The sequence below is a fragment of the Geotrypetes seraphini genome, chromosome 5 (genome assembly GCF_902459505.1).
Source record: "Geotrypetes seraphini chromosome 5, aGeoSer1.1, whole genome shotgun sequence".
NCBI classification, from domain to species: domain Eukaryota; kingdom Metazoa; phylum Chordata; class Amphibia; order Gymnophiona; family Dermophiidae; genus Geotrypetes; species Geotrypetes seraphini.
This window is the reverse complement of record NC_047088.1, coordinates 271,037,954-271,063,894: the sequence shown is the minus strand read 5'-3', so window position 1 is coordinate 271,063,894 and position 25,941 is coordinate 271,037,954. Positions and strand designations below refer to the sequence as shown.

Below are 25,941 nucleotides of genomic sequence, written 5' to 3'. Positions count from 1 at the left end.
CTCTTGTAGAGGCATGGGGGCGGTAGAACTAGACAGGAACGGAGGTTGCAGAGGTGGTAGAGTCAAAAATGCATGGGATAGACACAGGGGATGCCTAAATAGAAAGAGGTGGAAAACCAACATGTTGAGGTGGTGTTACATAGTAACATAGTAGATGACGGCAGATAAAGACCCGAATGGTCCATCCAATCTGCCCAACCTGATTCAATTTAAATTTTTTTTTTTTTTTTTTCTTCTTAGCTATTTCTGGGCAAGAATCCAAAGCTTTACCCGGTACTGTGCTTGGGTTCCAACTGCCAAAATCTCTGTTAAGACTTACTCCAGCCCATCTACACCCTCCCAGCCATTGAAGCCCTCCCCTGCCCATCCTCCACCAAACGGCCATACACAGACACAGACCGTGCAAGTCTGCCCAGTAACTGGCCTTAGTTCAATATTTAATAATATTTTCTGATTCTAAATCTTCTGTGTTCATCCCACGCTTCTTTGAACTCAGTCACAGTTTTACTCTCCACCACCTCTCTCGGGAGCGCATTCCAGGCATCCACTACCCTCTCCGTAAAGTAGAATTTCCTAACACTGCCCCTGAATCTACCACCCCTCAACCTCAAATTATGTCCTCTGGTTTTACCATTTTCCTTTCTCTGGAAAAGATTTTGTTCTCCGTTAATACCCTTTAAGTATGTGAACGTTTGAATCATATCTCCCCTGTCACTCCTTTCCTCTAGGGTATACATATTCAGGGCTTCCAGTCTCTCCTCATACGTCTTCTGGCGCAAGCCTCCTATCATTTTCGTCGCCCTCCTCTGGACCGCCTCAAGTCTTCTTACGTCTTTCGCCAGATACGGTCTCCAAAACTGAACACAATACTCCAAGTGGGGCCTCACCAATGACCTGTACAGGGGCATCAACACCTTCTTCCTTCTACTGACTACACCTCTCTTTATACAGCCCAGAATCCTTCTGGCAGCAGCCACTGCCTTGTCACACTGTTTTTTCACCTTTAGATCTTCAGACACTATCACCCCAAGGTCCCTCTCCCCGTCCGTGCATATCAGCTTCTCTCCTCCCAGCATATACGGTTCCTTCCTATTATTAATCCCCAAATGCATTACTCTGCATTTCTTTGCATTGAATTTTAGTTTCCAGGCATTAGACCATTCCTCTAACTTTTGCAGATTCTTTTTCATATTTTCCACTCCCTCTTCGGTGTCTACTCTGTTACAAATCTTGGTATCATCTGCAAAAAGGCACACTTTTCCTTCTAACCCTTCAGCAATGTCACTTACATACATATTGAACAGGATTGGCCCCAGCACCGAACCCTGAGGGACTCCACTAGTCACTTCCATTAACCACCCCCTCTGGGGTCTGTCCGACAGCCAGTTTCTGACCCAGTTCACCACTTTGGGTCCTAACTTCAGCCCTTCAAGTTTGTTCAACAGCCTCCTATGAGGAACTGTATCAAAGGCTTTGCTGAAATCCAAGTAAATTACATCTAGCATATGTCCTCGATCCAGCTCTCTGGTCACCCAATCAAAAAATTCAATCAGGTTCGTTTGGCACGATTTACCTTTTGTAAAGCCATGTTGCCTCGGATCCTGTAACCCATTAGATTCAAGGAAATACACTATCCTTTCTTTCAGCAACACTTCCATTATTTTTCCAACAACTGAAGTGAGGCTCACCGGCCTGTAGTTTCCTGCTTCATCCCTGTGACCACTTTTATGAATAGGGACCACATCCGCTCTCCTCCAATCCCCAGGAATCACTCCCGTCTCCAGAGATTTGTTGAACAAGTCTTTAATAGGACTCACCAGAACCTCTCTGAGCTCCCTTAGTATCCTGGGATGGATCCCATCTGGTCCCATCGCTTTGTCCACCTTCAGTTTTTCAAGTTGCTCATAAACACCCTCCTCCGTGAACGGCACAGAATCTACTCCATTTTCTCGTGTAACTTTGCCAGACAATCTCGGTCCTTCTCCAGGATTTTCTTCTGTGAACACAGAACAGAAGTATTTGTTTAGCACATTTGCTTTCTCCTCATCACTCTCCACATATTTGTTCCCAGCATCTTTTAGCCTAGCAATTCCAATTTTTATCTTCCTCCTTTCACTAATATATCTGAAAAAATGTTTATCTCCGTTTTTTACATTTTTAGCCATTTGTTCTTCCACCTGTGCCTTCGCCAAACGTATCTCTCTCTTGGCTTCTTTCAGTTTCACCCTGTAGTCCTTTCTGCTCTCCTCTTCTTGGGTTTTTTTATATTTCATGAACGCCAACTCTTTCGCCTTTATTTTCTCAGCCACTAGGTTGGAGAACCATATCGGCTTCCTTTTTCTCTTGTTTTTATTGATTTTCTTCACATAAAGGTCCGTAGCCATTTTTATCGCTCCTTTCAGCTTAGACCACTGTCTTTCCACTTTTCTTATGTCCTCCCATCCTAACAGCTCTTTCTTCAGGTACTTTCCCATTGCATTAAAGTCCGTACGTTTGAAATCTAGGACTTTAAGTATCATGCGGCCGCTCTCCACTTTAGCCGTTATATCAAACCAAACCGTTTGATGATCGCTACTACCCAGGTGAGCACCCACTCGAACATTAGAGATACTCTCTCCATTTGTGAGGACCAGATCCAATATCGCTTTTTCCCTTGTGGATTCCGTCACCATTTGTCTGAGCAGAACCTCTTGAAAGGCATCCACAATCTCCCTACTTCTTTCCGATTCCGCAGACGGAACATTCCAGTCCGAATCCGGCAGGTTGAAATCTCCCAACAGCAGAACCTCCTCTTTCCTTCCAAACTTTTGGATATCCACAATCAGATCCTTATCAATTTGCTGTGATTGAGTCGGAGGTCTGTAGACTACACCCACGTAGATAGAAGTTCCATCTTCTCTTTTCAGAGCAATCCATATCGCTTCTTCCTCTCCCCAGGTCCCTTGCATTTCGGTCGCTTGGATATTGATCTTTACATAGAGAGCTACTCCTCCACCTTTATGACCATCTCTGTCCTTCCTAAAAAGATTATATCCCGGTATGTTTGCATCCCATCCATGTGATTCACTGAACCATGTCTCTGTGATAGCAACAATATCTAGATCTGCCTCTAATATCAGGGCTTGCAGATCATGAACTTTGTTGCTTAGACTGCGAGCATTTGTGGTTATCGCTTTCCAGCTATTTTTCAGCGATAATCTCCTTTTTTGTATGGATTTTTGTGTCGTTTCACTTTCCGTTGCAATACTAAGAAATGAGTTGCTGATATTGCTTATGTTGCAGCCTTTACTACTATCACATCTTTTCTTTTGCCGGGGGTGGTCTCTATAATTGTCCTTCGTACATACACCACCCCCATCTTCTAGTTTAAATGCCTAGAAAAATATTGTCTAAATTTCTCTGCAAGGTTTCTTTTTCCTGCTGTAGTAATATGTAGCCCATCAGTGCAATATAGCTTCTTGTCCTTCCATGTTATGGGCAAGAGTAGTGGAAACTGAGGCCAATGCCAGACAGACTTCTAGGCTCTGTGTCCCGCAGATGGCAAAAGACGTGAGGTGCTGTTCAGCTCAGAGGGGTGGGGAAGACATCTTGACTAGCCAGTTCAGTACTGAAGACATGGTTATAACCACGGATCATCCCCAACATGTTTGGCTACCTATATGGTTGGCATAGTGGACGCTTGAGAAACCAGTGTTTAAGCACGGGTAATGTGGGCTCGCATAGAGTGTCTGGCACAGCTGTGGCCACCTTTGTTGGGCAGACTGGATGAGACTATGGGGGTCTTTATCTGCCATCATTAGCTGTGTTACTGATACTACATTAGGCAGAAATACAATAGTCAAAGCAAGAAGAAATTAAAATATAAACTAGAGTACATTGTGCCTGCATATCCATGCAGTTTTTGACTGAAGAAATTAGTCAAAGTGTAAAGAGGCTCAGATAGTGGCTGAAACTTATGTCTGAAAAGTTACGTTAATTGAGAACCAAGAATAACCCTGAAGTGGAGAGCAGAATTATTGAGTGCCATTCCCAATTCCAAAACAGTAGCCATGACCACCTGTGGTAGTCTCACTAGGCTGCTGTGGGAAGTCGCAATGCCGCCAGTTGGGGAAGGAGCAACTTGGAATGTTCCTGCTCTGAAGAAGCCACTAGATTGTGAGCCCACCGGGACAGATAGGGAAAATGCTTGAGTACTTGATTGTAAAACCGCTTAGATAACCTTGATAGGCGGTATATAAAAACCTAATAAACTTGAACTTGAAACTTGAAACTAGATCAACAGGGCTTTTAAAAGATAGGCCTGTGGGGGAGAGGGCCGAGTTAGTGGGCAACCTGGGAAGGGAACAAGTTTTCTGTTGGGGGGGGGGTGGAGGGAGAGGAGAGGCTGGCTTGAGGGATATGATTTCGGTTCTGGTTCTGGCTAAAACAGAGTAGTGGATTTTGTCCACAGATTTGGTTTTGGCAAGAATCAAAGCCACTGGTTTTGCATGGCCTCTCTTTTTCCATAATGGGACATAGACCATAAATGTCTACCCAGTACTTTTCATTGGGGTTATTTCTTTGTACCTTCACAGATGTGAGCAGTGTATTTTATAGATACAGTATCATCATTCTCGGCTCGTGTGATGACATCCTGTACTTCAGTTTGGTTAAAAAAATTCCCAGAAAGCCTCACGCTAGGCCTCTACTTTACTGTTCCTGTAACTTACCCTTATCCTGAAATGTAATTCTACTGGAACTGCCCAGATAATTTCTATATTGTAATCCGCCTAGAACCGCAAGGCACAGGCGGAATAGAAATCCGTAATGTAATATGGCATTAGTCTTGCACGTTTCCTGGTTTTGGTAAGAACAGTCCACAGTCACTTACTTTGACTTACTTGTTTAGCATGTTTATTTCAAATGCTTCTTTTCATCTTGGTATGCTTTACAATATTTCTCTCACTTTGTCCTCAAATTCCCCACCTCTTAGTTACAGTTATCTCACATGAGTTCTTGGTCTGTGCTTTTTAGGCCTCTACTGCTCACAGAGCTTAGTGATTCAGAGATCCGGAAACGCCAGAGACCTCCTTTCTTCTATATGTTGGCATATATCCTACAAGGTACTAGAAAATGCTGCAGTTCCCTTACCTCCTTAGGATTGAGAAGACACAGGGAGTGGATATAAAGAGGAAATCTGATAGGGGAGCCCTGGAGCTCTGCAGTATACAAGAAAGGGAGGGTGAAGACATAGGGACCCACAATTCAGGACTATAAAGGGGACAAGAAAAGTAGGGCATTCCGAAGCTCTACTGTATAAGGATTGAAAATGGAGACACAGTCCTAGGCACTCTCCCTGGGAAGAAGAGCAGCAAGTTCCAGGTCTCGGTTAGAATGGGGTGGTGGGGTGGAGGAGTTCCAGGTGGAGAATGGGGGGGGTGAGTTCCAAGTATCTGGGATAGAATGGGGGGAGCTCCAAGTATCTGGGATAGAATGATGGGGGGAGCCCCAAGTATCTGGAATAGAATGATGGGGGGAGCCCCAAGTATCTGGAATAGAATGATGGGGAGAGCTCCTAGTATCTGGGATAGAATGATGGGGGAGAGCTCCAAGTATCTGGGATAGAATGTTGGAGGGGGAACTCCAAGTATCTGGGATAGAATGTTGGAGGGGGAACTCCAAGTATCTGGGATAGAATAATGGGGAGGAGCTCCAAGTATCTGGGAAAGAATGGGGGGGGAAGTTACAGGTCTCTGGGATAGAATGTGGAGAATTGGGGAGAGTTTCAAGTCTGGGATAGAATGGGGAGGGGGAGTTACAGGTCTCTGGGATAAAGTGTGGAGAATGGGGGATGAGGGGAGTTCCAGGTCTCTGGGGAAGAATGGAGGGGGAGGGAGTTCCAGGTCTCTGGAATAGAATGGAGGGGAGAGTTCCAGGTTTCTGAGATAGAATGGAGGGGGGAGTTACAGGTCTTTGGGATAGAATGTGGAGAATGGGGGGTGAAGTTAGTTCCAGGTCTATGGGGGTGGGGGAGTTCCAGGTCTCTGGGGGAGAATGGGGAGATTTTTTTTAGGGGGGGCAGGTCACAGGGCTCTGGGGGAGTAAGGGGTGTGAGAGGGCAGAGGGCTATGAGGATGGAGAGTGGGGTATTTTGGGTCTTATTTAATGAATGTTGTCCTTTCTCTTCCACCTCCCATCAGATGAAATGAGCTCCCCTGTTTCATTACTTGTCACTCCGGCAACACTATATCTGCTAGAGGAGAATCACCAGTGGGAATTTACTCCGGAGGTCTTCCCAGGGGGCGGAATCACAGTGAAGCAGAAACAGCCAATCAGCTGCATCAGCTCAGTTCACTTATTCCAAATGATGTCCTGCTGTATACAGCTGCGTATCTATGATGAGGTAATTGCTCACGGAGAAAGTGTGCACGCATGGAGAGTTCAGGTGGGGGAGTGGGTTGATTCCTGGCCTTCCTATGCAGGGGGTTTGCAGACTGATACAGCTCTATGGTTATAATGTTCAACCAAAGCTGTTCTGCTGAGAGAAATGTCTATGAACTGGATACCCAGTATATGAAATTTATTTCATGCGTATTTATTGAAAACCTGAGCAGCTGTGAAGAGGTTTGGGTGAACCCCTTGGCCAACGTCTGGCAGTCTGCTCTAAAAAAAAATATTGTGTAATAATGCTGGCGTCACTCCTGCCACTAGTGCCTTAGTGGGATTCTTAAGGATGTGGCCCCCTGAAGGGTGGTATAACTATAGTCTATTAGTCTTTACAAATAATAGTAATGCTGCTAGCTATGATCTGACTTTTGTCGCAACCCCCGGGCTCCTGAAACACGCAGCGAGCCTGGGTCACAGTGACCGATACTATTCCTAGCACGTTCTATTACAGACATCAAGTATACGGGAGAATCCCTCTGGGTGAACCTTGCCAGGGGCAATAACAAATGCCTATATCTTGATGTTGTATACAGATCACCAAGACAAAAGGAGGATGCCGACGATGAAATAATGGATGACATAGAGACCATCACACTGCGTGGAGATATAGTGCTGGTGGGAGACTTTAATATGCCCGATGTGGACTGGAACAAACCTTGCGCTACAACCAGCGGCAGTAAGAGGCAACTTGCCTCCATGCAAGGAGAACACCTCAAGCAGATAGTATTGGAACCCACTAGGGACCAGGCAATCTTGGACCTGCTGCTCACCAACGGTGACAGCGTCACAGAAGTATCGGGAGACACCTTGGCATCCAGCGACCATAATATGGTTTGGTTCCACCTCAAGAAAGGATCCACTAGGCCAAACACATCGACTAAGGTCCTAAATTTTACGGGAACTAACTTTAAGGACATGGGGGACTATGTTTACAAAGTGCTAAAAAAACCAAAGCACAACAGACAAGGTAGAGGAACTATGGTCGACTTTAAAATCTACCCTGCAAGGAGCAACCAACATATACATCAAAACCGAGAGCAAACGACGCAGAAAAAATAGACCACAGTGGTTCTCCGCGGTGATCTCAGAATTAGTAAGGCAAAAGAAAAAAGCTTTTGTAAACTACAAACAATCACAACGACCAGAAGCTAAAGAAACCTATCTGGCTAAAGCCAGAAAAGCTAAAATGACTGTCAGAGAGGCCAAACTACGGATGGAAGAAAACATAGCTAGGCAAGTAAAGGAAGGGGAGAAATCCTTTTTTAAATATGTTAGCGATAGGAAGAAGAACACAAGCGGTATTGGGCGCCTAAAGAAATCTGACGGCAACTTTACAGACTCGGACGCAGACAAGACAGAAATACTCAACAACTACTTCTGTTCAGTCTTCACCTGCGAAGCTACAGACAAAGGGGAATTTGGAGGACCCATTCTGGGACATGGAGTTTACTGAGAGTGAAGTCTACCAAGAATTATCGAAATTAAAAATAAACAGAGCTATGGGCCCGGACGATCTACACCCTAGAGTACTTCGAGAATTGAGGGATGTCCTGGCAGAGCTGTTAGCTGTGCTCTTCAATCTTTCCCTGAGTAAGGGAAAAGTTCCCCTGGACTGGAAAACTGCCAATGTTATACCACTCCACAAAAAGGGATGCAGGTCAGAAGCTGAAAATTATAGACAGGTGCTCTCACATCAATAGTGAGTAAACTCATGGAGAAGTTGATCAAGAACAGATTGGACACATTTCTAGATGATGAAAGATTAAGGGATCCCCACCAGCATGGCTTTACAAAGGGGAGGTCTTGTCAATCCAACCTGATAAGCTTCTTTGACCGGGTAACGAAAAAACTGAATGAGGGTGAGTCCCTGGATATTGTGTATTTAGACTTTAGCAAGGCTTTTGATAGTGTTCCACACCGTAGGTTATTGAATAAGATGTACTCGTTAGGACTAGGAAAAACACTGACAGCATGGGTACAAGACTGGCTTAGCGGTAGACTTCAAAGAGTAATAGTGAACGGTATCCCCTCAAAAACGTCAAAGGTGACCAGTGGAGTGCCACAGGGCTCGGTCTTGGGCCCGATGCTATTTAATATCTTTATTAGGGATCTAACTCAGAGAATTCGAGGCAAAATTACATTATTTGCTGATGATGCTAAACTATGCAACATTGTGGGCAGAGCAACCAGGCCCAGCACTATGGAGCAGGACCTGCTTTTGTTGGAACAATGGTCCAGTACTTGGCAACTAAACTTTAATGCCAAAAAATGTAAAGTAATGCACCTTGGGAGCGGAAACCCATGCAGAACATACACCTTGAACGGTGAAATCTTAGCGAAAACCACTGCAGAAAGGGACTTGGGAGTTCTCATCTGAGAAGATATGAAAGCTGCCAATCAGGTGGAGAAAGCTTCAGCAAAGGCTAGACAAATGCTGGGTTGCATCAGAAGGAGCTTTATCAGCCGAAAGCCTGAAGTCATACTACCATTATACAGATCCATGGTGAGACCTCACCTGGAGTACTGTGTCCAGTTTTGGAGGCCACATTATCAAAAAGATAAGAACATAAGAACTGCCATCTCCGGATCAGACCCATGGTCCATCTAGTCCGGCGATCCGCACACGCGGAGGCCCTATCAGGTATATACCTGATGTAGTTTTAGTCACCCATAACCCTCTATGCCTCTTGTAAGGAGATGTGCATCTAATTTGCCTTTGAATCCTAGCACAGTGGATTCCTTAATAACCTCCTTTGGGAGAGCATTCCAGGCGTCCACCACTCGCTGCGTGAAGCAGAACTTCCTGACATTTGTCCTGGACTTGTCCCCCCTTAGCTTCAAACCATGTCCTCTTGTCCGTGACACGTTGGACAATGTAAATAATTTATTTTCCTGCTCTATTTTATCGATGCCTTTCAGTATTTTGAACGTCTCGATCATGTCCCCTCGCAGCCTCCTCTTCTCAAGGGAGAACAGTCCCAGTTTCTTGAGTCGTTCCTCATATTCCAAGTTCTCCATACCTCTTATTAGCTTCGTTGCTCGTCTCTGCACCCTCTCCAGTAGTTTTATATCCTTCTTTAGGTTGGGAGACCAATGTTGGACACAGTATTCCAAGTGTGGTCTGACCATTGCTCTATAAAGCGGCATTATGACTTTCTTCGATCTACTCGTGATTCCTTTCTTTATCATGCCTAACATTCTGTTTGCTTTCTTTGCCGCTGCCGCGCATTGTGCCGATGGCTTCAGGGTCCTATCTATCAGTACACCCAGGTCCTTTTCTTGTTCGCTCTTACCCAGAGTTGCGCCTAACATTCTATTCTCGTGTTCCTTATTCTTATTACCTAAATGCATTACTATGCATTTCTCCACGTTAAACTTCATCTGCCATTGCTCTGCCCATTTCTCTAACTGATACAAGTCGCTCTGGGCTTCCTCGATATCCTCCTGCAATCTGATTGCCCGGCATAGCTTTGTGTCATCTGCAAACTTAATGATCTCACTGGATATTCCGTCTTCCAGGTCATTGATATAAATATTAAATAGGATCGGCCCAAGTACCGAGCCCTGGGGCACACCACTAGTCACCTCCTCCCAGTCTGAGTACTTCCCATTTATGCCCACTCTCTGCTTTCTGTTTTGCAGCCATTTGCCTATCCACCTTTGTATATCTCCCTCAATTCCATGGCTTTGTAGTTTCCTGAGAAGTCTTTCATGTGGAACTTTGTCAAACGCTTTCTGGAAGTCCAAATATATTATGTCCACCGGCATTCCACTATCAATTTGCTTGTTCACGGTCTCATAAAATTGAAGTAAATTCATTAAACATGATTTCCCTTTCCTGAACCCATGTTCAAGTTTCAAGTTTAAGTTTCAAGTTTAATAATTGTTTTGATTAATCGCTTTGTCGAATTTCAAAGCGATGAACAAATTAAAATTACAATTTCAGGGGAATAATACAAACAGAACAATACATATTAACATACAATATTAAAAAAAAAAAAAATTACGAAAACAAACTTAAAAACACAAGGAAGGAAGGGAGATGAAATACAAATCATTATAGGAAAGTAGAACAAAAAAGGGAGAATACAAAATGAATAACAAAAAAACAGTGTAATATAATACAATAAAATATTCTAGACTGCAGTAAGTTTCATCAATTATCAAAAGCCTCTTTGAAGAGAAATGTTTTTAAGTTACTTTTGAATTTCTCAAGATTCTTTTCTTCCCTTAAATAAATTGGAAGGGCGTTCCATAACTGAGGTGCCGTAACAGAAAAAATAAATTGTCGTCTTGTATTGATGACCTTAAGGGATGGAATAGTTAATAAATTCTGTTCATTAGATCTAAGGGTTCTGATTGGAGAATATGGTATCAGTAATTTATAAATAAACGCTGTAAATAAACGCTGGGGTTTTATTAAGAAGAGTTTTGAAGGTGAGTATGCATAGTTTATATGTTATCCGGTGGGAGACTGGGAGCCAGTGTGCGTCTTTTAAAAGAGGTGTTACATGATCAAATTTCTTAGTTTTGGTTATAAGTTTTATGGAAGCGTTTTGAATGATCTGTAATCGTTTTATTTCATTTAAGGAGATTCCTTTGAAAAGGGCATTACAGTAGTCAATCCTGGAGATCACCAATGAATGAATTAGGATGTTAAGTGATTTAGAACATAAGAATTTTGAGATTGATCAAATTTGTCTTAATCTGTAAAAGGTTGTTTTAATAATATTACTAATGTGATCATGAAAATTTAATTTGTGATCAAAGGTCACCCCTAAAATTTTGGTATTACTAACTAATTGTAGGGGAACATTTTTTATAGAAATGGGAGAAATCGTCTTTCCAGGGGAAAAGCATCACATTAGTTTTTTTTATATTGAGTGCTAATCTATTTAGGTCTAGCCAACGATAAATTTGATCAAGTTTTTCATTGATCGCTATAATATCTGATGTTTTGTTAGCGTCCAGTGGATGTAGAAGCTGGATGTCATCAGCGTAGGCAAAGACCTGGAAACCAACTGATTGACATAAAGTAAGCAGAGGGGCAAGGAAAATATTAAATAATAAAGGGGAAAGAATAGATCCTTGAGGGACACCATGTGTAGACTGTGAAGATTTGGACATTGAATCATTAAAAGAAACAGAGGAAGTACGATTTGTAAAATATGATATAAACCAGGTAAGTACTTGGTCGGTAATGCCTATTGATTGAAGTCTATCCAGAAGAAGTTGGTGGTCAATTGTGTCGAAGGCTGCTGAGAGGTCAATGGAAATCAATAGAACTGACTGGTGGTGATCTAAAAAGTATTGGATGGAAGTAGTCATACCAATCAAAGAATGCTCTGTGCTATGATGATTTCTAAAACCGGTTTGGTTCGGGTGTAGGACATTGGTTTTTTCCACAAATTCTGAAACTTGATTAAACACGACTTTTTCAGTCAGTTTAGCCAAAAAAGGAATATTTGCTATTGGTCTGAAGTTAGATAAATCTCCTGAGCTAATTTTCTTGTCTTTAATGATAGGACGGATGATTGATTTTTTCCATGTAGTTGGTACGATGTTTTGACTTAAACTTTCATAAATTAGCTTATGGATGAAAGGACCAAAAATATTAAAGTGACGTTTGAGAATGAAGAGAGGGATTAGATCAGCCTTTGAGCCCTTAATGTTTATGGATTTGAGAATGGTCTCAATTTCGTATAGGCTTGGCATATTAAATTTTGAGCATTTTGAGTACAGTGAATCTGAATCGTATTGTTGAATTGCAAACGTTTTACATTGATTTACTGTAAAAGTATTTCTGATTTTACTAATTTTTTCAATGAAATAGTCAGCGAGTTCCTGAGCAGTTGGTGGAGGTGTACCAGTTTCTGATTGCTGTTTATTTATGCTTGATATTGAGTTAAGAATGGTATAGAGAATTGATGGATGTTGACTGGGTTTCAGCAAGTCGTGTGTATCCAAGTGCCGGACTATGCTATCCTTGATCAGTGCTTCGACCATCTTTCCAGGGACAGACGTTAGGCTCACAGGTCTGTAGTTGCCCGGTTCTCCTCTAGATCCTTTTTTGAAAATTGGCGTGACATTCGCTATCTTCCAGTCGTCTGGTATCTGTCCAGTTCTGATTGTCAGATTGGCAAGTTTTTGCAATAACTCTCCGATTTCAACCTTCAATTCCTTTAAGACTCTCGGGTGAATTCCATCTGGTCCAGGGGATTTGTCACTTTTGAGTTTGTCGATCTGGTAGTATATCTGGTCCAACTCCACTTCAACTGTGGTGAGGCTGTCATCTATTACTCCACTAAACACTTTCACTGCTTCTGGTATTTTTACGGTATCCTCCTCCGTAAAGACGGACGCAAAGAAGGAATTTAGTTTGTCTGCAATTTGTTTATCTTCCTTGATGTACCCTTTTCTTCCCTGGTCATCCAGGGGTCCCACCGCCTCTTTTGCGGGTTTTTTCCCTTTCACGTATCTAAAGAAGGGCTTGAAGTTTTTGGCCTCTTGCGCTATTTTTTCCTCATAGTCTTTTTTGGCATCCCTCACCGCCTTGTGACAGATGTGAAGAGAATGGAGTCGATCCAGAGAATGACCACTAGGATAACTTAAAACTTATTAAAACCAATCTGTTCAACCGATTTGTGACCAAGAATTCCTAAAGTCTTCACTGCTTATACCTCACTGTATGACCTATCCCTCCTTATTGTAAATCGCCTCGATCTACTTCCTATTGACCAAGAATTCCTAAAGTCTTCACTGCTTATTCCCACACTGTATGACCTGCTCTTCCTATTGTAAATTGCCTCGACTTACTTTTTATTGTAAACCCGCATCTAGAATGTTACCATACTCTGTACAAATATTCATGTACTCAAAGACTTCATTGTTTTTTCGCTGTATGTCCAGCTCTTCTTTATTGTAAACCGCCTCGAACTACTTTGGCTTTGGCAGTATATAAACAATAAATTATTATTATTATTATTAAAGACATCACATATGAAGAACGTCTGACCAGACTGCGCCTATATTCTTTCGAGAAGTGCAGAGAAAGAGGTGACATGATAGAAACATTCAAATACATCACGGGTCGCATTGAAGTGGAGGAAGAATTATTTTTTCTTACGGGTGCCACGGCAACAAGAGGGCATCCGCTAAAATTTAAGGAGGGAAGATTTCATGGTGACACCAGGAAATACTTCTTCACCAAACGGGTGATTGATCGATGGAATAAACTTCCACGCCAGGTGGTTGAGGCTAGTAGTGTACTTGACTTCAAAAGTTGATGAGACAAACAGGTGGGGGTGCTACAGAGTTATGCACAAAAGATGGATACACCAGGGAGGGAGGGTTCTTGAGTGGGCAGACTTGTTGGGCCGCTGGCCCTCTTCTGCCGTCATATTCTATGTTTCTATGTTCCCTCCAACTAGGGAATCCTTCAGGCGCCCTAGGCAGCAGCCTAGGGTGAAAACAGCAGGCAATGAATTCACACACAGAAAAGTCCAAAATGCAGATAGACTTTTTATTCCTGACCCTGGGTCAGGTTGCTCTGAGGTTCTTAGAAGACTATAAAATTTCCCAATACAGTAGTGCAAAAACCAAAACATACAAAGTTGGGCCAACCTGGCCTCACTGGTTTCACAAACGTCAGAATGGCTCTTATTTTCAAAGTAAAAAGAAAAAGAAACACAAAAACAAAATTATGGCTGGACTTCAGTCTTTATCACTCAGTCCTTTTCACCAGCCTTAATGGGTAAAGGTAAGTTCATCAAAGCTCTCTTTCCTCAGAAAGAGCATTAAAGAAAAATACACACAGTTCTTGTAGCTTGGAGAATAAACTTTTCATAAGCTCAAAAGGTAAACTGCTAAAGCTAGGGAATATAGAGGTTTATTACTAAGGTCAGCTGAACACAAATTCAGAATATTACGTACTATTACCATAAGACACTTCTCCCCCCCCCCCCCCCCCCCCCCGAGCCAGCAGGGGATCCTGCTTAAAAGACTGCAGCTCCGACCAAAATAAGAGCACAGCGGAATCCCAACCAATAAGAACTCCACGGCACTACCTTGCACACCAACCAACCCCTATAGCTCTAGCACTGCCCCCCATATACTATCAAAAATGACACCCAGCACAACAAAACTCTTGCTCGCCATCCTACTACTCTTCCCGCTCCTAACAAAATGGAACTCATCTGGATAGCACATCCCTCCCATCCCAATTCTGACAGAGACCAACTGACACATCCAACCTTCAAGAAAACCCCATCCACCCAGAAATCTGATAGACTGTTCAACGATCACCTACAAAAGCATCCCCCCCAGTTGGGGAAAAAGGCCTTCTCCCAAGCCAAAAAAAACAACAATCCATAACACCCATCCACAACCAAGAAGCCTCCTCCATCCAAAATGCACCCACACTCCCAATACAACTTACACATCAATAGCCTGTGCATATATGAACATAAGATCAATAAACCCAAAGGCAGACCTCATTAAGGACTGGATAATAAAAGAACAACTAGGCTACCTATTCCTACCTGAAACCTGGTTAACATCTGACTCAGACCCTTGCATAACAGAATTCTGCCCTAAGGGATACAAAGTAGAGAAAAAAAGTGAGGGGGAGGATTGGCAATTCTAGCCAAAAACAATCTCAACATAAAAGTCCTAGACAAACACACGACACCCAATCTAGATCTACTAGCCTGCCAACTATCAGGCAATACACTCAAAGACACCATAACCTGCATTCTCTGCTATATAGCACCAGGAAAATGGAGCACTACAAAACACACGCTTGAAGACTTCATCTTCCAAAATTCACTAACATCAACTTACAGCCTACTACCAGAAGACATTAATCTCCACCTCGAAGACCATACCTCCAATCAAACAGAAAGCCTACTCGCCTACCTCAAAACGCTATCCTACCAAATACTCAACCCCCAACCCACTCATGAAAAAGGCCATCAACTAGATATTGCTGCATTCATGACCCAACAACCTCAAACACCTGAAATCCACATCTCAAACGGATCCTGGATCCCCTCCCTCTGGTCAGATCATTATAAATACACCTTCAACATCAACTGGGCTCAATGCAATTATAAACACAAACCCCACAAATCCCCCATCAAAACCCGTCCAAAAATCGAGCCAACCACTTTCTGGGACAATGCAGATCTAGCAATCGAATCCAAAGACCCCAAAGAATTCATACCACAATGGCAAACATTAAGCGAAACAATCCTAAATGAACTAGCTCCAATAAAATCAAAACACAAAATCTGCAGACAATCAGACAAATGGTTCGACGCTGAACTGCTCCAACTCAAAAGGCACTGCAGACAAATGGAAAGAAACTGGAAAACAAAGAACCAAGAACAACTCAAAATAGCATGGAGAAGTATAATCAAACAGTACAAGACCGAACTCAAGGAAAAAAGAAAAGATTACTACTCTAAGCTGGTAGGCATGAAATCCATAGACTCAAAAAAACTTTTCAATCTAGTAAAAAACCTCACCAACAACAAACCTTACCTAGCAGCACAAGGAAAGCACCCTCCAACAGCCACTCAACTCGCAGACCACTTCAAAAACAAGATTACAACAATCAGGACTATCTTCAATAACACACACCCCCTCCTCGATGAGATAACAACAAATCCCCCAATAGGAGAAGCCATTGCTGCAGACAGGACCTGGACCGAATTCCCTGCAGTAAACTGGACAGACATGAATAGACTCTACAAAAAATACAATCATGCCTCATGCGACCTGAACTACTGTCTCGCTTATCTAATAACTAACGCCACCCCCAAATTCAGGGCCAGCTCATGCAATGGATCCAAATAACACTCACTGAAGGTCAATTCCCGCAGCACCTAGGAGAAATCATAATCACTCCAATTGTGAAGGACCACAAAGGCCTTATAGATAACCCCACTAACTATAGACCCATCGCCTCAATACTAATATATGTCAAACTTATAGAAGGACTAGTTGCTCAATTCCTCACAAATTACCTGGAAGACCACAATCTTCTCCACCCCTCTCAATCGGAATTCAGATCCAACCACAGCACGGAGACTTTACTAATAACCCTACTAGACACACCCCGACAGCACCTCAGCAAAGGCAGAAGGATGCTGATAATTCAACTTGATCTATCTGCAGCATTCGATCTGGTTGACCACACCATCCTACTACAGACACTAGAAGCCATAGGGATTTCAGGCAGGGTATACAATTGGTTCCAAGGATTCCTTAAATCCAGATCTTATAGAGTAAAGTCAAACAATCTTAAATCAGAACCATGGTCCAACCCCTGTGGAGTTCCTCAAGGGTCACCACAGCTGTGCAGAGAGGAGCCTAAGGAAAAGGCTCGGTAGTTAAATGTTCAAGCAGTTTAAAGCAAAAACAATGTCACAGCAGGCTTCAGAGGTTAGCATTGAAAGTTAGACCAGGGGTGCCCAACGCGTCGATCGCGATCGACCAGTAGCTCAGGAAGGCAACGCGAGTCGATCGCGGAGCCTATCCCGGGCTCTGTGATAGACTCGTGTTGCCGTCCTGATCTACGGGCCGATCAGCTTTCCTCTCCAGTTTTCTTTCTCCCTAGGGCCTTTTAGCTGGGCGATCCGCCCAGCTGTCATCTGCCGCTGCTGAACAAAAAACCGGGTCCTGCCTTCGCGGAAACAGAAAGTAGGCAGGACCCGGCAGGAAGAAGAACAAATGCTTGTCTCCCGCATTAGCCCGTAGCGAACACTTGCTTCAGGGCTCTCAACATGTGCGTGCCGGCTTCTCTTCTCTTCCCTCCGAAACCGGAAGTTATGTCCGGGGGGGGGAGGGGAGAAGGGAAGCCGGCGCGCACATGTTGAGAGCCCTGAAGCAAGCGTTCGCTACGGGCTAATGCGGGAGACAAGCATTTGTTCTTCTTCCTGCCGGGTCCTGCCTACTTTCTGTTTCCGCGAAGGCAGGACCCGGCAGCATTTCCCCTAATAGGTCGATCGTGATCTTGGGCTGATCAGCCTTCCTCTTCCCGATGGCAGAATTGACGTCAGGGAGAGGAATGCTGGTTGGCCGAAGCAGGGAGAGCTTGGGGCCTGTTATTGGTGGCGTTTGGGTCCTGGTCCCCGATGGCAATGGCAGTGGCAGTGGCTTGGGGGAGGGCAGGGAGAAAGAAAGAAAAAGGGCAGGCAGGGAGACAGAAGGAAAGAAGAGAAACAGAAAAAAATGAAAGGGAGGCAGAGAGAAAGAAAGGGCAGGGAAGAGGAAGGAAAAGTTGGGGGAAAGAAATGAGGTCTGGAGGAGAAGAAGCATACAGGCTAAAAGGGGAAGAAAGATTGTATGCACAGTCAGAAGAAGAAAGTGCAACCAGAGACTCATGAAATCACCAGACAAGGTAGGGAAAATGATTTTATTTTAAATTTTGTGATCAAAATGTGTCTGAATTTATATCTGCTGTCTATATTTTACACTATGGTCCCCTTTTACTAAACCACAATAGAGATTTTTAGCGCAGGGAGCCTAGGAGTGTCGAGAGCAGCGCTGGGCATTCAGCGCAGCTCCCTGCACTAAAAACTGCTAACGTGGTTTAGTAAAAAGGGAGGGGGTGGGTATTTGTCTACTTTTGTATGGTTGTTACTGAGGTGACAGTGCATAGAGTCATCTGCTTTGACCTCTTTGAAAACCCTGGAATAGGAATGATGATTAACATTTTCTATGCGTACAGTGTGCGTTGTGTTTTTTTAAAATTTTATTGTTGGTAGATCATTGTGACTTGGTCATTTAAAAAGTAGCTCGCAAGCCCAAAAAGTGTGGGCACCCCTGAGTTAGACCATTCTGCTGTACACAAAAATAAACTCAGTCCCAAGACTTCACTAAAAAAAACCAGGTAAGAAAAAGTATCAAAACACTTCCCACCTTTCAGCTTGTGTCCATGACTTCCAACCTCTCACTAGGCACACTGGGCATACTAATATCCATAGGTTCCCAGCCCTCCAACCTTCACAATGGTGGGATCAGACTCCTCAGAAAGGTCCACCATCTCACACTCTTCTCCCAGCTCATTAGCATTCAGCTGGGGAGAGAAGTCATGCTGCCTCTCAGGATCATGTTCCCAGCTTCTCTGCTCCTCCCCCTCTCTGGGTCTCAGCTGCCTCGTTTTAACAGGCTCCAAGCCGCCCCTCCCTGCTCTGAAGTGGGGGAAGGGAGAAAGCTCCCTCTGCAGCTGTGTCTGCTTACGTGACTGCTTCCTGCTAGTACTCTGGCTTTCTGGGAGCTGTAGTTTTCTGGCTCCTGAGTTCTTATGAGATCTAATAGGCTTGGGAGAGTAACCTGCAACTGGCCTGAACTCTCCCTGGCAGTCGCTGTCTGTCTCATCAGTGTCAGTGCAAGGGAAGTCAGCGCTTTCATACTCGGCAGAGCCAACCTGGTCAGCTCTTCTGCATAGGGGCTTACTGCTCTTTCTAGTTACTCCTGTGACAAAGCTAGGAGGAGAGCTAGGTTTGTCGCACTTTATGGAGGTCGATGCGCTGGGATGTGGTTGATCTATCATAAGGTGAACAGCAAAAAAAAAAGTGCAAAACATGTGTTTGTTTTCATCTTTTACCTGACCATAGAGACTCCAGGCAGCATTCAAGCAATGTACATATTAGAAATCACAGAGATTCTGAGGGAATTCAATAAAGGATGCCGGGGTCTGTACCTAATTGATTTGCTAATGCAGAAAAAAGAAAATATAATTAAAAAAATTAAACCTGTCCCAACAGAGAGCAGTGTTTCAGTGGAATGCCTGCATCATGGGGAAACTTTAAAACACAAACAGTCCCTAAAGATGAACATGTATGTATTCATATGGTCCACCCTGCCTGTAGAAATTCACTAGAAAGAGCAATTCATCACCTTCAGAAAGCTTTGAATATCACTGGAAACCCCCTAATTATGTATGTCCGGGGTGGACTGCCCTCCCCCTGCCCCCACTTACTAGGCAAGCGCCCGGGGCGGACTGCCCTCCCCCTGCCCCCACTTACTAGGCCAGCACCCGAGGTGGACTGCCCTCCCCCTGCCCCCATTTAATAGGCCACTGCCCTGGGCGGACTGCCCTCCCCCTGCCCCCACTTACTAGGCCAATGCCTGGGGCGGACTGCCCTCCCCCTGCCCCCACTTACTAGGCCACGCCCGGGGTGGACTGCCCTTCCTCTGCCCTCATTTACTAAGCCAGTGCCTGGGTTGGACTGCCCTCCCCCTGCCCTCACTTACTAGGCCAGCGCCCGGGGTGGACTGCCCTCCCCCTGCCCCTACTTACTAGGCCAGCATCTGGGGTGGACTGCCCTCCCGCTGCCCCCATTTACTAGGCCAGCGCCCGGGTTGGACTACCCTCTCCCTGCCCCCACTTACTAGGCCAGCACCCAGGGTGGACTGCCCTCCCCCTGCCCCCATTTACTAGGCCAGCACCCGGATTGGACTGCCCTCTTCCTGCCCCCACTTACTAGGCCAGCGCCCGGGGCGGACTGCCCTCCTCCTGTCCCCACTTACTAGGCTAGCGCCCAGGGCGGACTGCCCTCCCCCTTCCCGTGCCACTACCCCACAGCAGCTGATGCTATTTCTGATTTGAATCTGTTGAAGGGAGATAGTTTTATGGATGCACAGCATGTTTACATTTAATTTATAAGAGGTGCCATAAGGTATCAGACCAAAGATCTGAGGGTCACATGTGCACAAACCATCTGTCAGGTGTATCGTGACTGAAAAGAAGGTTGAGAACCGCTGGGAAGAAGAGCTAATTCTTGTACAGATAAAAATTGAATTCTGTTAAGGGTTGAAGGCTTCTTTTTTTCTTTGCATTTCATTTTAGAAATGTTCCCCTTGATGTACATATTTCACTTTTGGTGGGGAGGGGGAGTTTGTGCTTTCTGGATATTTCTTCAAGCACAGTCATAGCTCTTCATAGCTTTGTTTTTATACCCAGCTATTTCTTGGCATTAACTCTATTTATTAGCTGGAACTGTGTGAAATGTGTCCGCTGTAGAAGTCAGAGGCTGGAAAAGAGTCACTATGTAAATGCTGTGAGTTGATATGTGCTTTTTTTCATCCCTTCAGAGCCAGCACTGTGAAAGCCTGTGGCATCTGCAAACGGAGTGTTCCGATGTGGTCCGAGACTTGCTGGAGTTTCTGAGAGGCCCGTGGGAAGCCCTGTATCGTATCAAGTTCAACATTGTGATGCACAGACTTATCGATTAATCCATGGATTCCGAAAACCATACATTCTGTTCTATTGGACTCTTTGCAACTACTGTGTCTAGCCAGAAGAACAAAGTTTCTCAGTGCGATTGCTCTCCTCTCCTCGGTACATATAGGCTGGGAGTCTGTTAGCCAAGCCTTTTGTTTTCAATGTTTCCCTGATGGCTCCCTAAGTCCTAAATCGACCTATTCAACTGAGTATCCAAATGATAATGGATGACGACATGCCTTATCTAATCTGAAAATGAACTCCTATGCGACTCCTGTTGCCCTCCCTCTCATACCAAATATTACTGTCCTCCCATAGCAGCCGCAAGTAAAGGGACCTCACCGTCATTCTGGTTCCTAGTGCATGGGCCTTCTGTCAGCATTCGCCTCTAAATGAAGCACTGTCAATGGACGTAATCACTATTTATTGGAACCTGCAGCATCTTGAAGCAGATTACACATTTTCTGTAAATGTTTGAAACTCTTCATATTTGACTAAATTGTAAATATATGCTAATTTGATTATTTTACTGTATTTTTGAATGTTAATAAAATACTCTTGTATCTAGTATTTAATATCTGTGATTTTACCAGAGAGTGAAGAGATCTCTAGGAATACAATGGTTTTCTGGTTTTATAACAACATTTATGGAAGTTAGCCCTGGAGAAAACAGTAAGTTTTATGCTGACAAGTCTTTGATTATGTGCAGCGTTTTTGCTGTCCAAATTGAAGATCTGCAGTTGCATTCACCATGAGACTGATCCTCAGTCTCATACTCCATCTCCCCAGAGAGAGAGAGCCTCAGACGCTTTGAAAGACTGAGTTGCAGTCACACATCCAAAGCTGCTGAGTTATCCAGCTCCAGGAGGGAGGTTATAAGCCAGTCCTGAATTTCTGCTAGTATCATCCTGATGAGTTATGGAACCTACAGCACTGATTTTAATGGTTAGAACCAGGGACTACAAATCCCACACTGCTTTAGGTTGTAAGTTCAAAACCAGGACTGGCCACAAAGTCTTATATAAGAACATGAGTTGCCATACTGGGACAGACTGAAGGTCCATCACGCCCAGTATCCTGTCTCCAACAATTTCTAACCCAGGTCACAAGTACCCGGCAAGATCCCAAAAGAGTAGAACAGGTTTTATGCTGCTTATTCTAGGAATAACTAGTGGGTTTCCCAAAGTCCATATTAATAATGGCTTAAGGAGACGAGAACTGAGAGACTGGAGGATTGCAGAGAGGGAATTATGAAGACCTAACCGAGAAGGGAGGTTAATAAATAAGTAAGGGAGTTCATAGTCTGAGAGTAGCAACATGGAGTTGGATCATTGGAGTTGGCAGAGTTTTTCTGGGGATTTAAGGTGAGTTGGTTTTGGAGAAAAGGTGCATTTTGAGGAGCTTTCTGAAGTACATGTAGGATGTGGATGTTCTGACCATTTGGCTACATTCAGGATCCTTGGAGGCAGCTTGATAGGGTAGGAGTCTGTTGATGAATCTCTTGTGGAAGTATCCCTTGATTGAGGGGAAAGTGAAGAATGACTGAGGTTGAGTGGATTGTCTGGGTCTGGCTAATATGAACTGATTGGTGAGGTAATTAGGCAGTAGACCGTGCAGAACTATAGAAGAGACACCTGAATTTGAAAAACTCTCGGCTCTCAATTTTCAGCCAGTGCAGTTTTTGATAGAAAGGTGTGATGTGGTCAAATTTTTTCAGGTTGAATGTAAGCCTCACTGTGGTATTTTGGATGATACTTAGTCTCTGAAAGTGTTTGCATAGACCTGCTAGATAGATGATGTTGCAGTAGTCTATGGTACTTAGGACTAGAGCAGAGGTGTCCAACCTTTTGGCTTCCCTGGGCCGCACTGGCCGAAAAAAATGTTAATGGCGCTGCACAAATGTGCAAACGCTGCAGCAAGACAGAGGAGGGAGCAGGCAAGACTGTAAACACCTGGGGGCAGCAGAGGAAAACACTGCATCGACCTCGACCGGGGCCGCACATAATACTTCACGGGGCCGCAGGTTGGACACCTCTGGACTAGAGTTTGGGCTAGGAGTTTGAAAGGTACCTGGTGATAGTATTTTCTAATGGATCTGAATTTCCAGAGTGCATTGAAGCTTTTGTGTGTGACATGGTAGACTTGGGCAGACATAGACAGTTGTCTATGAAGATGCATTCCCAGGATTCTGATTGTAGGTGAGATGGGGAAGTTGGTTTCCCCTTAGGGCTAGGGAGTCTATAGAAAAGTTGGTGGCTGTAGCTAAGAAGAATTTGGTTTTCTCAGGGTTCAGTTTTAATTTGAAAAGAGCCATCCAATTGCAAATATCCTATATCGGGACTGCTCGGAAGCTTACTATGGAAGAAGCTTTTGCACGCAATTTATGTGCTCCTATGTTGCTAGGAGGGGGCTGATTAGCTCTTTTATAGCAAAAGTCAATGAAACTAGAAATCCATATGGAAATGGTACGTTTTGAAGCTGGCTTGCCTGAGGCGGCCGAGTTGTAAGTGATTAATGTTACTTATTGGTTCTGTAGCCTTAAGATAAAAGAGTAGCACTTTTCTGTAATCCAGGGTTTGAAGGAGTTGCTCCGCTAGAGTAGCATGTGGAGGTGGAAAAAGGAGGGTAGAATGATTGGTTAATGTAGAAATCTGAAATCACTTTAGACAAAAACTTTGGGTGTGTTTGGAGTTGGACACGATTACTAAAAAATTGGGTGTAAGGATAGTAAGTAAGCATAACCTGCAGTTCACTGACCCTTTGTGCTGAGGTGATGGTTATGAGAAAAACCATTTTTCATGTCAAGAAGATAAGAGTAGCTTTGCCCAGAGATTACATTACATTACATTAGAGATTTCTATTTCGCCATTACCTTGCGGTTCAAGGTGGATTACAAAAGATTTATGAACGGGGGGTTACAATGGAAGAACATTTGTCATTTCTAGAGTTGTAAAGAATAGGCCATTTGTCAGTTCTTGAGTGGTGAAGAGTAGGTAAAGATTTATGAATGGAGGGTAACAAAGGAAGATTATTTGTCATTTCTCGGGTTGTACTGAGAAGGTCAGGTAGTTTGAGTGTGGCGGGAGGAGGGAGGGTGGAGGAAGGACGATGTAAGTGAAGTTAGGACTGTTTCAGGAATTTCTTGAAGAGTATAGTTTTTATTTCTTTTCTGAACATCTTGTAGTCTGGGGTGGTTATCAGTAGGTTGGAGATCTGGTTATCTAGTTTTGCGGCTTGAGTGGTTAGGAGACCATCGTATAGTTTTGTCCATTTTACTTCTTTGATCGGGGGGGGTGAATGGGGAGTGCGTTTTTCTATGTCTGGTTGAGGTGGCTTGGATGAGGCGGTTGTTCAGTGTCACACCCACGCTCTCTGAGAACACCTTGAGCCGTCGGGTAGTGACATGAAGCTTGCTACTGGCGTGGTCCCTTTAGAATTAGGGTCACCTTTCAAGTTGGTAGTCGCTGGCAAATGCCCCACTAAGCTTATTCTCCAAGGATTTTGAAAAAAATCACACTTTGTCAGAATGGCCTTGTTGAAAACATAAGCTTTTATTCGGCCACCGGCCGTAGAATTATTGTGCCACTTCAGGTTTTGCCAAGCCTCGTTCTGCTCCTCCTCCTTCCTCCCTCTGCTCTCTAACGAGCCTGGCTTTAAGCTGAGGGGAAGAACCACTCCCCCTTGGCTTTGGATGGGGGAAGGGAATTCCTTCCTCAGCCCATGCCGTTTCTCTGAGGGGAAACGGCCTATGAGCTTTCTGCCTTACAGGCAATGGACAATAGCAAGGCAGCTTCTTCCTGCCTGGCTCTGGAACTGCTTCAGGTAAGTCTAAGCCTTCCTGTTCTATTTCCATTTCATTGTCACTCACTAGGTAGTCAGCTAATTTATTGTCCTGGGCACTGACCTGGTCAGCCCTTTTGCACTGGGGTTTATATACTTTCCTTAATTTCCCTGTGGCAAACCTTGGGGAAGACGTCCGTTTGTCACATCAGGTAGGATGGGCTGTCTCCATTTAGGGTTTTAAATAACATGCAGTAGAATTTAAATAGAATTCTTTCTTGGATTGGTAGCCAGTGTGAGTTGATGTATGCTTCTGTGGTATGGTCATGTTTCCTCAATGAGTAGATGAGTCTCAGAGCTGTATTTTAGATTGTTTGTAGTTGTTTGGTCATAGTAGCAGGGCAGGGGAGGTAGAGGATGTTGCAGTAGTCTAGCAGACCTAGGATTAGGGATTGTACTATAAACTGGAATTGTGTTCTTTCAAAGAATTTCCGGACTTGTCTCAGGTTTCTCATGACTGCGAAGGATTTCTGTATTGTTTTAATTATTTGCAGTTGCATGGTACAGCATCTTGTCTATTGTCATTCCTAGTAGTTTTATGGTGGTTTGGATGGGAAAGTTGATTGAGTTGAGTTCTATATTGGTTATGGTTGGGACTTTGTCATTTTCGAGGAGGATGAATTTAGTTTTGTTTGGGTTTGAATTTCAGTTTGTGATCTTTCATCCAAGTCGTAACTGTTTCTAGTTTTTGATGTAGTAAATTTGTTATGGTGGTCTTTGGCTGATCAAAAGGTATAAGAATGGTAATGTCATCCGCATAACTATAGGTAGTTATGCCTAGATTATCCAGGTTTGTTCCGAGAGAGGCAGTATATAGGTTGAAGAGAGTAGGGGGATAGTGGGGATCCCTGTGGTACGCCGCAGGGGTTGACCAAGGTTCATATTTTTCTTTGTCTGATTTTACTCTATGTTCTGGATTTTAGGAAGCCTTCAAACCAAGAGTATACTTTATCTGAGATACCTATTACATCCAAGATTTGCAGGAGGATGTTATGGTCTACTAGGTCAAATGCTGCGGTCAGGTCCAGTTGTATGAGAAGCATTTTTTTTTTTACTGTGCTAAGGTGTTGTCTGACTGTGTCAATAAGGGAGCCTAGTAATGTCTCTGTGCTGAAGTTGGTTCTGAAGCCAGATTGCATGGGGTGGAGTATGTTATGGTCTTCTAGATAGTTGGTGAGGAGTTTGGCTACTAGACCTTCTGTAAATTTGATGTATAGCGGTATTGAGGCAATGGGTCTGTAGTTGGAAGGTTGGTCCTTTTGGGTCTTTTTGGATTGGGGTGATGATGATTTCGCTGAGGTCAGTAGGGAAAATGCCGTCTGTGAGCATGGTTTGTATCCATTGCAGAAGTAGAGTACGGAATTTTGCACTGGAGGTAGTAAGGAGATATGATGGACAGTGGTTGAGGTCACAGGAGGCGTGGCTTTACTTTTTATAGAGTT

General features: G+C 43.9%; 1 protein-coding gene across 8 annotated transcripts in view; it reads left to right on the top strand.

Annotated features, from left to right (window-relative positions):
• STK11IP (serine/threonine kinase 11 interacting protein) overlaps nt 1–21,229 on the top strand; it is a 227,018-nt gene extending 205,789 nt beyond the window's left edge. For 7 of the 8 annotated variants that reach the window (XM_033945669.1, XM_033945670.1, XM_033945676.1 and 4 more), the window contains 3 exons: nt 5,014–5,102; nt 6,180–6,382; nt 20,530–21,229. In XM_033945669.1, the coding sequence (XP_033801560.1) occupies nt 5,014–5,102; nt 6,180–6,382; nt 20,530–20,670 (433 nt within the window). In that variant the 3' untranslated portion in view covers nt 20,671–21,229. The remainder of the gene's footprint in view (nt 1–5,013; nt 5,103–6,179; nt 6,383–20,529) is intronic. The other variant, XM_033945675.1, reaches the window with a different exon arrangement.
• The last annotated feature ends 4,712 nt before the right edge of the window (nt 21,230–25,941 follow it).